The sequence below is a fragment of the Galeopterus variegatus genome, unplaced genomic scaffold (genome assembly GCF_000696425.1).
Source record: "Galeopterus variegatus unplaced genomic scaffold, G_variegatus-3.0.2 Scaffold1669, whole genome shotgun sequence".
Taxonomy (NCBI): domain Eukaryota; kingdom Metazoa; phylum Chordata; class Mammalia; order Dermoptera; family Cynocephalidae; genus Galeopterus; species Galeopterus variegatus.
Window position 1 is genome coordinate 187,736 of NW_007727780.1, and position 13,154 is coordinate 200,889.

General features: G+C 35.7%; 1 protein-coding gene across 2 annotated transcripts in view; it reads right to left on the bottom strand.

Moving 5' to 3' along the window:
- WDR33 (WD repeat domain 33) overlaps positions 1 to 13,154 on the bottom strand; it is a 120,590-nt gene that overhangs the window by 61,412 nt on the left and 46,024 nt on the right. For both annotated transcript variants that reach the window (XM_008578350.1, XM_008578349.1), the window contains exons 2-7: positions 10,015 to 10,241; positions 8,543 to 8,611; positions 7,713 to 7,817; positions 5,274 to 5,369; positions 4,950 to 5,101; positions 3,156 to 3,253 (exon numbers count right to left, since the gene is read on the bottom strand). In XM_008578350.1, coding sequence (XP_008576572.1) covers positions 3,156 to 3,253; positions 4,950 to 5,101; positions 5,274 to 5,369; positions 7,713 to 7,817; positions 8,543 to 8,611; positions 10,015 to 10,218 — 724 coding nt within the window. In that variant the 5' untranslated portion in view covers positions 10,219 to 10,241. The remainder of the gene's footprint in view (positions 1 to 3,155; positions 3,254 to 4,949; positions 5,102 to 5,273; positions 5,370 to 7,712; positions 7,818 to 8,542; positions 8,612 to 10,014; positions 10,242 to 13,154) is intronic.

Below are 13,154 nucleotides of genomic sequence, written 5' to 3' on the forward strand. Positions count from 1 at the left end.
AGATCTACCCTCATTTTAAACCTGAGAAAATACAGATTACTTTTCTCTTCTGTAATTTCTTCCTTTTCCAAGAAGCATAAGAACAATCTCAGAAATGACACTAAAAAGAAACTGTAAACTCTGTATTCAAAAGTATGGTATCATGGTTTCTGAAATGCACAGGGACTCTGAATGCTTACAGCTGAAAGTCTACATTGAGAAGATACAATAACTGTCTTTGAATACTTAACAGGCTGCCATGTGGAAGAAAGTACAGACTTAATTTTTGATGTTCCAGAAGGCAAGTTGTAGGAAAGCAGATTTCAGACACAAGGAAAAGAATTTTCTGAAAATTAGAGCTGTCTAAAATTGGAAAAGGGAATCATGTGAGGTAGTGAATACTGTAACACTGAAAATGTGAGTAGAAAACTGATTTGGGGGAATGATGTAGAAAAGATATTAGATAAAAAGTTGGACTATATAGTCACAAAGAGTCAACTTAATTAGAATATTCTTGAATTTTCTTAATACTTGATCCCAAAAGTGTTGGCTTGATGCACAACACTAATCACGAAAAGGAGGAACTTCCTTACCAGATATTACATGTGGGCTACATGAACATCACCCTTACTATAGCGCAAGTGACATTTTAGAAGTTGAAACATCCTGTTCCTATTTGTTTGACTTTGTGATTCAATTTTCTCCCTCCAAATAGAACTAAATTAAATTCACTTCAAATTTTATTTTAAAAATTTTACCTTGTGCCTTGAGACTACTATAGATCCACTGTCTATCTCCCGGTCCCTACCCACCAAGTGGAGGATAGAAAATCTCTTAGACTCATTTTAGAAAAGTAAGAAAATGGATAATTGGAATCTAATAACTCTTCTACTATACCAGACCTGCTATGAGAATTACAGCTCAGATGGTATAATTAACAGTTTAATATATCCAAATCTGTCTCCTATACTCACGAGGGTACTAAGAAAAAAATATGACTATAAAGGAAGAATATTTTTAAAACAAAGCAAAAGATAAAAATAAGCTAGAACATAAATCATAAAAGTACATGGAAGTTCATCATACTTTTGTACAGGTTTGAAATTTCCATAGTAAAAACCTGGAATAAAGAGCTCTCATATAAAAAATAAAGCTCGACTCTCATTTAATTAATATAGACATGATATTGATGTATTTTTTCAAGCTACAGGAAAAACAGGTAATGATCTGGTATCCACTTAACTTTATCTAAATTCGCCTGAACTCAAACCTAAAAATATTTAACTGCCAGTTTTAATCTCTCTCGTACACTCTAAATTTCACAGGAAAAGTTGTTAAGCACTATTTACAAAGAGTTTCATTACCAAAACTGAAAATGCTTCACTGGAACATGGGATGGAAAAATATTATAGATTTTCTTCTTTTTTTAATCCAAGCTGCAGAGTGGTTTTATATCAGACTTCAGTTTGTATAGTCCATTGTTAAATTGTTTTGATACCTCAGAATTACTTTAAACAAATCAATTTATTTTGTTTCCTCTGTATTTCTAAAGATTTTCAAAGCCTAAAATATGTTATCTTATTTTTGTTTAACAACGAAGACTTCTACAAATAGTGAGAAAAGCTACAACATTAGAATGGCATTAGGCTGGAAGTTAAGTGATAAGATTCTAGTTCTAGTTCTGAATCTATTTTATCTTGAACATGTCACTTAAGCCTTCTAAGTCATGGTGCTCATCCATAAAATAACTCAGACTAGATGAATTCAAAGACTCCATCTCATTCTGAAGTTGTACAATATTACGACCTTCATAGTGAGTATACTCCCTCAATATGACAGGTATTCTTTCCTCATGTTACTTAACAGTGATATGGTATTGTGGATGAACCCAAACAAAACATGCAAAGCCAGGAATGTTTAAGCAAATGTGATCAAAGATACTGGCTTCTGAAATATGGGTTAAAGTTATCTCAAGTGTCTGTCTTTCTTTTCTTGTCTAGAAAGCATCAACATTGTTTGCTGCAATTAAAGCTGTGAAAAGTTGTAAGAAACTTACAATTCAACTAAGATCTCAAGTGTCTGTCTTTCTTTTCTTGTCTAGAAAGCGTCAACATTGTTTGCTGCAATTAAAGCTGTGAAAAGTTGTAAGAAACTTACAATTCAACTAAGACAACAAATTCTGCTGACTCTTGAACATAAAGGGAAAGCTCTGAATAATAATTTCTTGACACCCGTTACGTGTGGCACCCATTCTCCCAACCTGCATTCACGTGTCAGAGGAACATGGTACTTTTGTGGCATACTGGAATCAAAAGTATGGAGTAGAATGTACTATTTGTATAGGCTCAAATTAAGCACATAAGAATACTACCTTCATAGTTAATAGTAAACTAATGGGATTTAGTTAAAAGTATAATTGTTTTTGTTCTGATGTTTGTTTTGCATATATACAACATAGTTAATTCCCTAAATCTAATACAACTAAATTCACATAAATGGTATTGATATACTGTTAATATTTCAACAGCTCTACTTTATGAATACCAATAATCTAATCCAATAATCCAATCCAACAATCTAAAATAATCCAAGTGAAAATATGGATTTCTTTTGTAGGAGTAATTCATAGAGGTTTATTTATAATTATAAAATCAATAAAAGTAAACAAGCAATCCCTCCCAAACTTAGTAATAAATAGGCCATGTAGTACAAATGTAGTATACTGAAAAACCAACCGCTTTCAAAGAAACACTGAGAAGCATAGCTATCGACACCTCTATCTTGTCGGTTAATTCATATTGTAAAATGACTGCCAAGAGAACATGAGCTATCTAAATAAGATTATGATGTCAGTATGTTGGGGAAAGGTATCCTGGCTACAAGACAGGAAAAGGAATACAGCCCTAAAAGATGCATACAGATAATTTGAGTAATGGGGAAGGAGGAGCTCTTGTATTTAATTTATACCTGAAAGAATTCAAATATAATATTAGTAATAAAAATCTACAAAATGATTGTGAACCAGAGAGTGTCTGGATTTCTTTAAAAAGCCTGACTGAGACGGTGTATATGTAAAAAAACTTGGATGGAGATGTAAGCAGGTGTTGTGGTATTTTGATGATTTAACCACAAATGCCTTCCCTAAATATTCCAATCAGTACTGTTAGTACACGTACCTCGGAGAATTCTTTCCTCATGGCAACGAAGAAAGTCCCAGATTCTAACAGTGCCGTCATCAGAGCATGTAGCAAATTTATTATCCGTGGGTGAGAAACTGTTACATGAAGACACACAGCAGGGGAAAGAAGTCAGCATTTAACAGATTATCTGTGCTTCTCAGATAGGGAAAAATAAAAAACACTGTGCTGCAATATATACAGGAGAGGGAAGTATCCAGTGAAGAAGCCCTTAAAGAGAATATATTGTCAGCTAACATACGCATCTCATCAAAAGAAAACTTCAACAGAGAAGTTGTTTCTTAGTTTTCAATCATCAATATTCAGAGAACTTTATGAGTGTATTATTAGTACTAATGCTACCCATGTGCCTCTCACTATAGTATTTCCTATTGTACCAGCAAAACACATGGAGCTGACTTAAATGTTGAAACTAAATGAATTCTATGTTTGTAATAATCCTGCAAACAGTCATTTAAATCACATAGGAATACTACTCAAAAAATTAACATCAGCTTCTGCCTCAAAACACTTCGTGAAATAAGATGAAAAAATTGGGGCATGCTATTAAAAACCTGATTGCTAAACATCCCTACATTCAAAGTTTCTAATTTATTCAAAAGTCTGCGGGAAACATTCATACCTTCTTCCTAAGAAGCTATCCCATGAACCTTTTGGGGAAAACTTTAAATAGGGACATACAGATTTGTGTTTAAAGCCAAAGAATCTGCTGCAAAAGAGGGAGCTGGTTTTTCTTCCCAGTAGTGAAAGACCATCAAGTTTCTCAACTAACTTGAAGAACTACCTTGAACTTTTGAATCCTATAACTAAGAAAGGACCAAATGTGAAAACTCACGTATGGGGATGACGCTAAGACAAAGTCTATAAAGCAGAAGCACATTTATCCAACAATTTCTGTTAATATTCTGAAAGTAGAAACAGGTGACTGCAGTGGATAATGTTTCTATAAACATGTCGACCTCCTCCCACGCATGGGTGGCACAACCTTAAAGAATGCTGCTTAGCTTTATTCTGAGGCTGCAGCAATTCTTCAGGCTTGTTTTTGAAATTTTTTCTTTTCCAGTTTTACTATACATATCTCATTGATATGTAAAAATATACAACTCACTGAAAATATTTTAAACTCCACTTATATACATTTGCATAACTGATATTATCAACAGTAAATCAGAAGAAAAGTCCTAGAGTCTTCTTGACAATGGTCTGCTTACAGCTGCAAAGCTTGAAGAACCCATTCATTAATCCGTTAATGTTTGCCACATCCAGAGAGTTATCTGTGAGGGTTTTTAGTCCTATACTTTCCTTTTGAAGTCATGGCATAACCAAGCCAACCAGGTCTTCACTTAAGCCTTTTTTTCTTGTATTTTGTGTGAATTCTGAAGGTGTTTTCTGTAGGCTTTAGATTTTATTCAGTTGTATAATTAAAGACTGAATTCTTTATTTAGAATGAAATATTCTTGTCTTACACAGTAGATAATAAAAAGGAATAACGTATACACATTATTAACCATCAAAAGGAGAAAATCAGTGCAAAATGCGGCAGACAATACATCTCTAACATATTGCAAAGGCTGATACCAGGACAACACTACTTCAGAAAGGTGCCAGCAAAATGGTGAATGTGTGAAAACAAAGAAAAATATTGTGTTTATAGGGTGCGGAAAGTTTCCCAGAATCTGACAGAGCCCATGCATCTCTGCACCCAGAATACACTTAGAGAATAATTTAACCATGACAATAGGGACTACAGAAAATGGTATATTTTGTATAAACCTGGCCTCTCTAATCGCCTCCTTATGTGCCTGGAACATCTTGACGTTGTTCATGTTCGACTGCCAATATTTCACATATCCTCCGTGGTCTGCTGTCAACATCCACATGTCATTATGTGACCAAGTCATGGCCCTCACTGGGCTATCGTGAGCCTGTGAAAATAGAAAACATTTGTAAGGTACAGCTTCAAAGAATATATAATCAAAGGTTTACAGAAGAATTTATTAATTCACAGCAATGATTTCTCTAATTTTAACAACGCCAATAAAGTGACTACAGCTCAAGTACCACAGGATGATGCTACCATCTGATGATTATCATTACCTGTAATATTGTTTCAAAATTGAAAGTGAGTCCATTCCACAAGGTAAATTCTCCACTAGAAGCTCCAGTGACCAACCGTCTTCCTTCCGGTGTCCACTAAGGTGGGGAGGGGGGAAAAATAGGTTATACAAGGGCACAAATCCTCCAATTTCACTAATTCTGAAAACATTTAGAAAATCCTTATTTATAAAATATCCAATTATTGACATTAAGTAGATGATAATGACTTTCATCTAAGTGTAGCTCAGCTTTATAAGCAAATACTCTGTCAGAAAAGAACTTATATTAACACAGTGCAGGGAAAGTTCTAGCACTTTAGCTAAATTTAAAGTACATTATGGGGCCGGCCCGGTGGCGCACTGGATAGTGCGCCGCTTGGGAAGTGCGGCGGCGCCGAAAAGAACTTATATTAACACAGTGCAGGGAAAGTTCTAGCACTTTAGCTAAATTTAAAGTACATTATGAATAACACACCTACACACTACACACTATAGTATACACACCTATGCACTTTAAAGAGCATTTCAAAACAAAATATGCATAGACCTCATTTTCCTAGGGTACATGGTAGACTAAAATAAAGTGGTCACTATAAAATTCAAAGATTGAATGAAGGACCTGATGTCTTACACTGTCAGTGGACAAATTCAGGCAGAAAAGTTCAGTGCTTTATTTAAAAAAAAAAAATACACGCCAGGATAACAGAAAGTACCACTCTAAGGACATCAAGGACATCAAACTTTTCTTGCAAGTAAACATACTTAAAAAATTATTTTAAGCTCTCCTCCATTCACACTACCAAACAATGACAAACCTTACGCTGAACTACTCTCAAAAAAACTTAATAGAGCCATGACTAATTAACACTACACCAATATTTTAATGTCACAACTGTCATACTGAAGGGAATCTGTGACATAAGTGCTGACAGATTCAAAATACAACATATATTTTATTCTCAAGTTTCTATGATTTACACACTCGAATATTCTCCTTAGAAAATGTAAATGCATAAAACACAACAATCCTATTTCCTGAAATAAAAACTGTGACGAAGAGTTGAAAAATAAAAGTGTACTTATAGAACAGCAGGATGAGAGAAATAAAATGATTATCTGGTAAAATAGACAAATATATGTGACAATTTAGCTTGTTATTGCTTATCTATAGTTATGGTTTTGATTATTATGAATAAAAGCCTCCTTCCTTCCTAGTTTCTGTTACCTGCCTTGAATCTCAACCTAGTTAATACTGTAGGCAATCAAACTGTAAACTCAGAACCATCTTTATCTCTTAATATCTTTTAATTTGGACTGCACCTCTACTATATACAAATTTTTCCTGAGACCTTATAACTTTATCCCTGAATGAGAACATTTACCCCATGTAATAAGAGAATGTTCAGATTTTATTATTTCAAAATGGTTTTCTGTTTATGCTAAGTGGATATTAAAATTAGTGGCACATCACACCCCTTTGACAAATTCCCTGATAAAGAAAATTACACTACATAGTGGTTGGCTCTACTCATACAACCGTGTTTCTTTATTAGTAATTTCTGCTGCCTTAGGCCTCTAAGGCAAGTAATAGACCTAAGACTAACTGCAACAATTTCCATGGAGCTCAAGCAGACATCTCTTCTAGCTCCTCTCAGTTCTCTCTGCTATCACACCTCTTTAATATCAGAAGACCTTATTTTGCTCATATGCCACTAATGTTTGCCATGACTGTCTTTTCTCTATCCCATTTTTTTTTTCAATTGTTATTTGCTCAACTTTGTCTATTAACCATCCTATACCTCTGGGTACTGTTAACCATCAAGGGCATCCTTAATTAGGAAATGAAATAATCAAAACACAAAGAAAATTACACCATCATCTATGGAAATAATTAACTATATGCTTGGGAGACAGAGATGCGGAGACTTTTCATTGCAAACCCTTTCAAACTTAAAACTTTTTAACCATGTAAATGTACTATTTATTTAAAAACCTGTATTTTAAATTTTTCAGTGAAAATGTAATAAGGGCCTACTATGTACCTTGTCAATTATCGTGTCCCATAGTTCTTGAGCTCTTCTCAGGTATTTTCCTTCCTAGTAACACCAAAGAACCTTTCGTTCACCTTGTGGTGATACTTTCTAAACAGTAACAAAAGCATTCCTATTCAAGGGCAAGTCCGAATACGTATCCATGTATTCAGAGAGAATTCTACGTAAATTGCAACATGAAGAAAAACAATGCAAAAGTAATGTCTTACTAGATGAGGCTACAATGGATAAATGACTGGCGGTTCCAAAATAAAATTACTAGGAATAAACCAAACTGTTATCCCAGATATAGATTTAAGATAATGTTTAATTTTTTTTTCTCCTGTCAAAAACATTTGCAGACTAACTCAGGATTAATTTTTCCAAAAAATATTCAACGAAATACTTACCCTAACAACAAATACTGGACACTTTACTTTATTTGTTGATGTCCGAACAAATTTTGTTGTTACTGCATTCATAGGATTATTCAACATTCCTATAGGTGGGACCAGCTACAAAAAAAAGGGGGGGGGGTTCAGATCTGATTACACACAGGGCAGAAACCAGGAACACGGCAAGGTAATTATTTCAACATTTAAAGAGGACATATACAGGACTTTCAAAAACACTACTGTAACATTACAATTAGTCTATAGTAACTAAATGAAGAAAACTGAGATAGAGGCAAGTTAAATACCCAATATCACGAAACAAACAACAAAATCAAGTATGAGATTAGGTACTAGATTTTCCTAATTACTCCTCAAAGTCAACCCAATTAAACACATTCACAATTAGCCAAATTTAAAATTAACTTTCTGGTGGGCCCAAATGCAGTCAGTGGTGTTTACAACTAAACTGATCACAACCAGTTACATATTTCTTTGTTCCTTCTCTACTCCCACTGCTTCACTTGACTTGCCAAAAAAAAAAAAAATACAATAAAATTAACTTTCTTACTATAAGACTTTGAGGCACTTTAGTCTTTCGTTGGATATTTCATTGGCTTTAAGCCCCAAATCAAAAATTCATCATCCATAATTAGAGTAAAAGCAAAGTTTAAAACTGAGACAAAATATAACCCATGGTTTATACACGTTACATTACCACTTTAAGAATATTTCAATTATAAAAATGTAAAATAAGACCATTTTGACCTTGAGTTAACCTATTTTTAGGCTTAAATGTCCAAGCAAAGAGGTTTCTGTTAAGCTAGTATGACATGTCTTATACTTACATCATTATAATAACCTGCATCAGGCTGAATTGCCCGCATATCTCTCTGGTCTCTTTGCCATATTCTGTTCTGTTAAATAAATCAATAAATAGATTAATGAATATATGGCCTAATTATACTCAATTCGAAATTATTAACAAAATGTAAGCTAGCAGAAAACAGGATTCAAAAATATTACTATTTTCAAAAATACAGAATAATAATGAGTATCTTAAAGAGATTTCCCCTCTTATCCTACTGACATTCTTAAAATTTCCCTCCTCGCTTTACTCACATTAGTCCCCCACCCATTCACTTGAGATGCTATTGACGCCAACACATTCTCCCTGCCTATACTTTAATAAAAAGAAACAGAGCAGGGGGTAGACATAGCCTCAATTCCTCCAAAAACCTCAGTACAAAACAATCCCTCGCACCTCCCCCATGGTTTTAATTCTTCTCAAACTCTCTCTCCTAGTCTAGTTTCCCAACTGGAATTCCCAAGAAGTCTAAATCTGTGTTTATCTGTGAATCTCTTTCTCCCATGTGCCTGCTCATTAGGCCTAAGGTACAAATAGGTCTTTAACCACAGGTCTAAGGTAATGAGAAGCAGACAAATTTTCATAGAAGGCCAGAGCAGACCAAAACCCAACAAACATGACATGGTAACATTAGTAATAAAAAGCAATCATGGAGGCTAACTCCTAGGTTAAAAAATAAGCAAGTAAATAAAGTACTCAGAAGGGAGAGACATCAAGCTGACAGTTTTAAGCAGACCTCTTCTCTGACTTTACTTACCATCTCAGAGTTGCTTTCATCCCACAGGACTGTAACAGGTTATCAATCCTCAAGTAAATAGAGCTCTTTTCCCATCTGTAAGAGCTACCTACCATGAGAGGCTTGGAAAGCAGGAGAATCCATGTTCCCAGTGCCAGTAACTCTGACACCCAACATTTGCAGTTCTGAATGTATGTTCTCAATGAAATATTCCTATGTTGGTAGTCTTATTATTTCATATACATTGTGGGTTTTACAAGTTTTAAGGTTGGCCTACTGATTAACATACCCTCTTCTGATTTGTTGTGAACCTTCAGAACAAAGCCTATTTCTAAACTGGGGTTTACCAATTTTTCAAAGGATGATTCATGCACAGGTTTTTTAAAAAGTACTGGTGGTGATTTGTGGTCCTCCTTAAATGGCCTAATTTGAAATTCTGCTTACTATCCTACATTTAAAAAACTTTCTTCTTTTTAAAAAAAACAAAGCTTAGGGCCAGCCCGTAGCTCACTTGGGAGAGTGCAGTGCTGATAATACCAAGGCCACAGGTTCGGATCCCTATATAGGGATGGCCGGTTAGCTCACTTGGGAGAGTCTGGTGCTGACAACACCAAGTCAAGGGTTAAGATCCCCTTACCGGTCATCTTTAAAAAATAAAATTAAAAATAAAATTTAAAAAAAAAGCTTCATCATCTGAAGCATATTATTAGACTTACCTCCAAATACTTAATTACAGATGGATTGTAGTCTATGGTTTTTCGGTTTACAGCTTTCCTCATTCGTTTTCCATCAAAGGTAAGCTGTTGCATTGCTTGCTGCTGTGCAAAATCAGGTCGCTTATAAAACAGCTGTCGAGGTGCCTGGTGTTGGAACCTTGGCATATGGAAAAAACGAGGAGGAGAACCAATTTCTGTAGCCATGGTGATGTTTTCCTTCCAAGACACTAGGACAGAGAAAAAGTACTTTCACTACAAATATCAGCACTGCAATACTGCATGGAAACATTTTAAAATGAACATTTTCCACACTTCAATTCCCTCTTCTAACATGCATAATTTCTAGCTTTAATCAACCAACTTACAATATGAACTATTAAAGAGCAGAGACCAGTTACACACTGAAAAAAGGTAATTCAGAGAATAAATGCTAATAGGAATTTGTTGTAAAATTCAGCCTGATGGAAGAAAAAAGTGCAATTTATTAAAGTTTGGGGTGAGTGGGAGTGTAATTGTTGTGTTTGGAGAAAAAAAAGAAGGTAGATTCACCGGGAACTGTTTACATTTTTTAAATGAAATTTTAATCTAGATGTTTAGCAGTAAAACTAAAACTAATTATTTTATCATAAGATCCCATCTTATAAAAGATTAACTAAAAAAAATTTTTTTTTGGTGCTGGCCAGTAAAGGAAGCAAACCACTAAAAACTTTTAAAACCTAATTTTTTGTCCTTTTTAATCTGCTAGGAACAGTGTAGAAAAAGGAATAACTATCCAATTTCATATCTATAATGAATACAAAAAGTACATATATCTAATTTCAGGAGCAAAGTACCTATCACAGAAACTTGTTTACATAATACTTATGTATAAAGGAAACGTTAAGCTAAAATCTAAAGAAAAAAATGTTAAAACCCTATAGTTTTTCAACTTCAATGCTCTACATTTAATCTTACGTGCAAATAATGCAAATATGTGTGATTTTAAAATAAATTTTAACCCTTACTGGTCAGTTGCCAAAAAATAAAAATAAATAAATACATAAATAAAATTGTAAGCATATTTTAAAAACCAGACCATTAGAAACACATAAAGGACAGAAGTTAAAAGCATTCCCACAATTATTTTTGTTTCAAAAGCAGGGAAGATTACAGTGTCTATTATTTTTCCATATTCTTGTATTTGCTTTCCCTCACTCTTAAGATTAAATAAAGGGCCTGAAAATATTTATGATTTCCTTTGGATGAAAATATTCTTAGTAGTACTTCATCCTAGGCCGACCCCATGGCTGGCTCGGGAGAGTGCAGCGCTGGGAGTGCAGTGGCGCTCCCGACGCTGGTTCGGATCCTATATAGGGATGGCTGGTGCGCTCACTGTCTGTGCACGGTGCGGCAGACACCAAGCCGAGGGTTGCTGAGGGTTGCGATCCCCTTACCAATCACAATAAAAAAATAAATAAATAAATAAAGTAGTACTTCATCCTATCTGGTCCCTCCTAAAACCATTAAATAATAACAACAACAACAACGAGCAGGAGATGGGGTAGAAAGAAAATAAATCCTGACTCCCACACCACCAAAAAGAAAATAGTGAGATAAAATATGAATTTAACATATATTATTTCCACCACTTTGGAGCAAAGCCAGAAGATCCCTAACAAATGTTAATTTGTAATGAGATAACATTCCATCTCTCAGAGCTGTGTGTGAATTAGAATGTACAAAAAGCACTAGGGGGCCGGCCCGGTGGCGCACTGCTACAGTGCGCCGCTTGGGAAGCGCGGCAGCGCTCCCGCTGAGGGTTTGGATCCCACATACAGACCGGCCGCTCACTGGCTGAGCAAGGTGCGGGGGCAACACCGAGGGTTGCGATCCCGTTGCCGGTCCCAGTCCGGTACGGGTGAGACACTGAGGGTTGCGATCCGTTGCCGGTCACGAAAAAAGACAAAAAAGGAAAAAAAAAAAAAAAGCACTAGGCATTTGACTCAATGACACTGGTGGAAGAATATGTTTACTTAGCTGTCCCATGAATCCAACTAAGTTTCAGAACCAGATTTCAATTAATAGCTTCAATTCAGATGTTTAGACCAATAATTCTAAAAAGGATGCAATTTTGAAAAGCGTTTTTTTTTTGGGGGGGGGTTGTTTTGTTTTTTAAGATAACTGGTAAGGGGAACTTAAGCCTTGACTTGGTGTTGTCAGCACCAGGCTCTCCCAAGTGAGCAAACCGGCTTTCCCTATATAGGGATCCGTACCCGTGGCCTTGGTGTTATCAGCACCACACTCTTCCAAGTGAGCCACAGGCCGGCCCTTGAAAAGCGTATTTTAAAATTACTATTTTTTACCTTAAAATCAAGTTTATAATTAGAATAAAACTATTAGAATGTTACAGTTTCTAGTATTATTCATATCGAATGAGAATAAAGATTTATACACATATCAAAGGGTGCTTAAAAATTATTCAGCCCGAAAAAGGAATGAAGTACTGACACAAACCATGACTTGGATGAATATCAAAAACACTATGCTAGGGCCGACCCCATGGCGCACTTGGGAGAGTGCAGCTCTGGGAGTGCAGCGGGGCTCCCGCCGCAGGTTTGGATCCTATATAGGGATGGCCGGTGCGCTCACTGGCTGAGCGCCGTGCAGGCGACACCAAGCCACGGGTTGCAATCCCCTTACCGGTCACAAAAAAGACCCAAAAAAAACCCATTATGCTAAATGAAAAAAGCCCGATGCGAGTGGTCATATATTGTATGATTCTATTTATATGAAAAGTCCAGCATATGCTAATACGTAGAGGCAGAAATTTAATAGATTAGTGGTTGCTAGAGGCTGCAGGAAGGGAGAAATGGGAAGTGCCTGCTTAATGAGAATGCAGTTTCCTTTAAAGATGATGAGTATGTTTTAGAACTAGATAGAGGTAGTGGCTGCACAACATTGTGAGTGTACTAAATGTACACTTAAAATGCTGCTAAGTGTACACTTTAAAATGGTTAAAACAGTGAATGGTACATTACATGAATTTTGCCTCAATTGAAGAACAGAAGGGATTGGGGCCGGCCCGGTGGCGCACTGCGCTAGTGCGCCGCTTGGGAAGCGCGGCGGCGCTCCCTCCGAGGGTTCGGATCCCACATACAGAC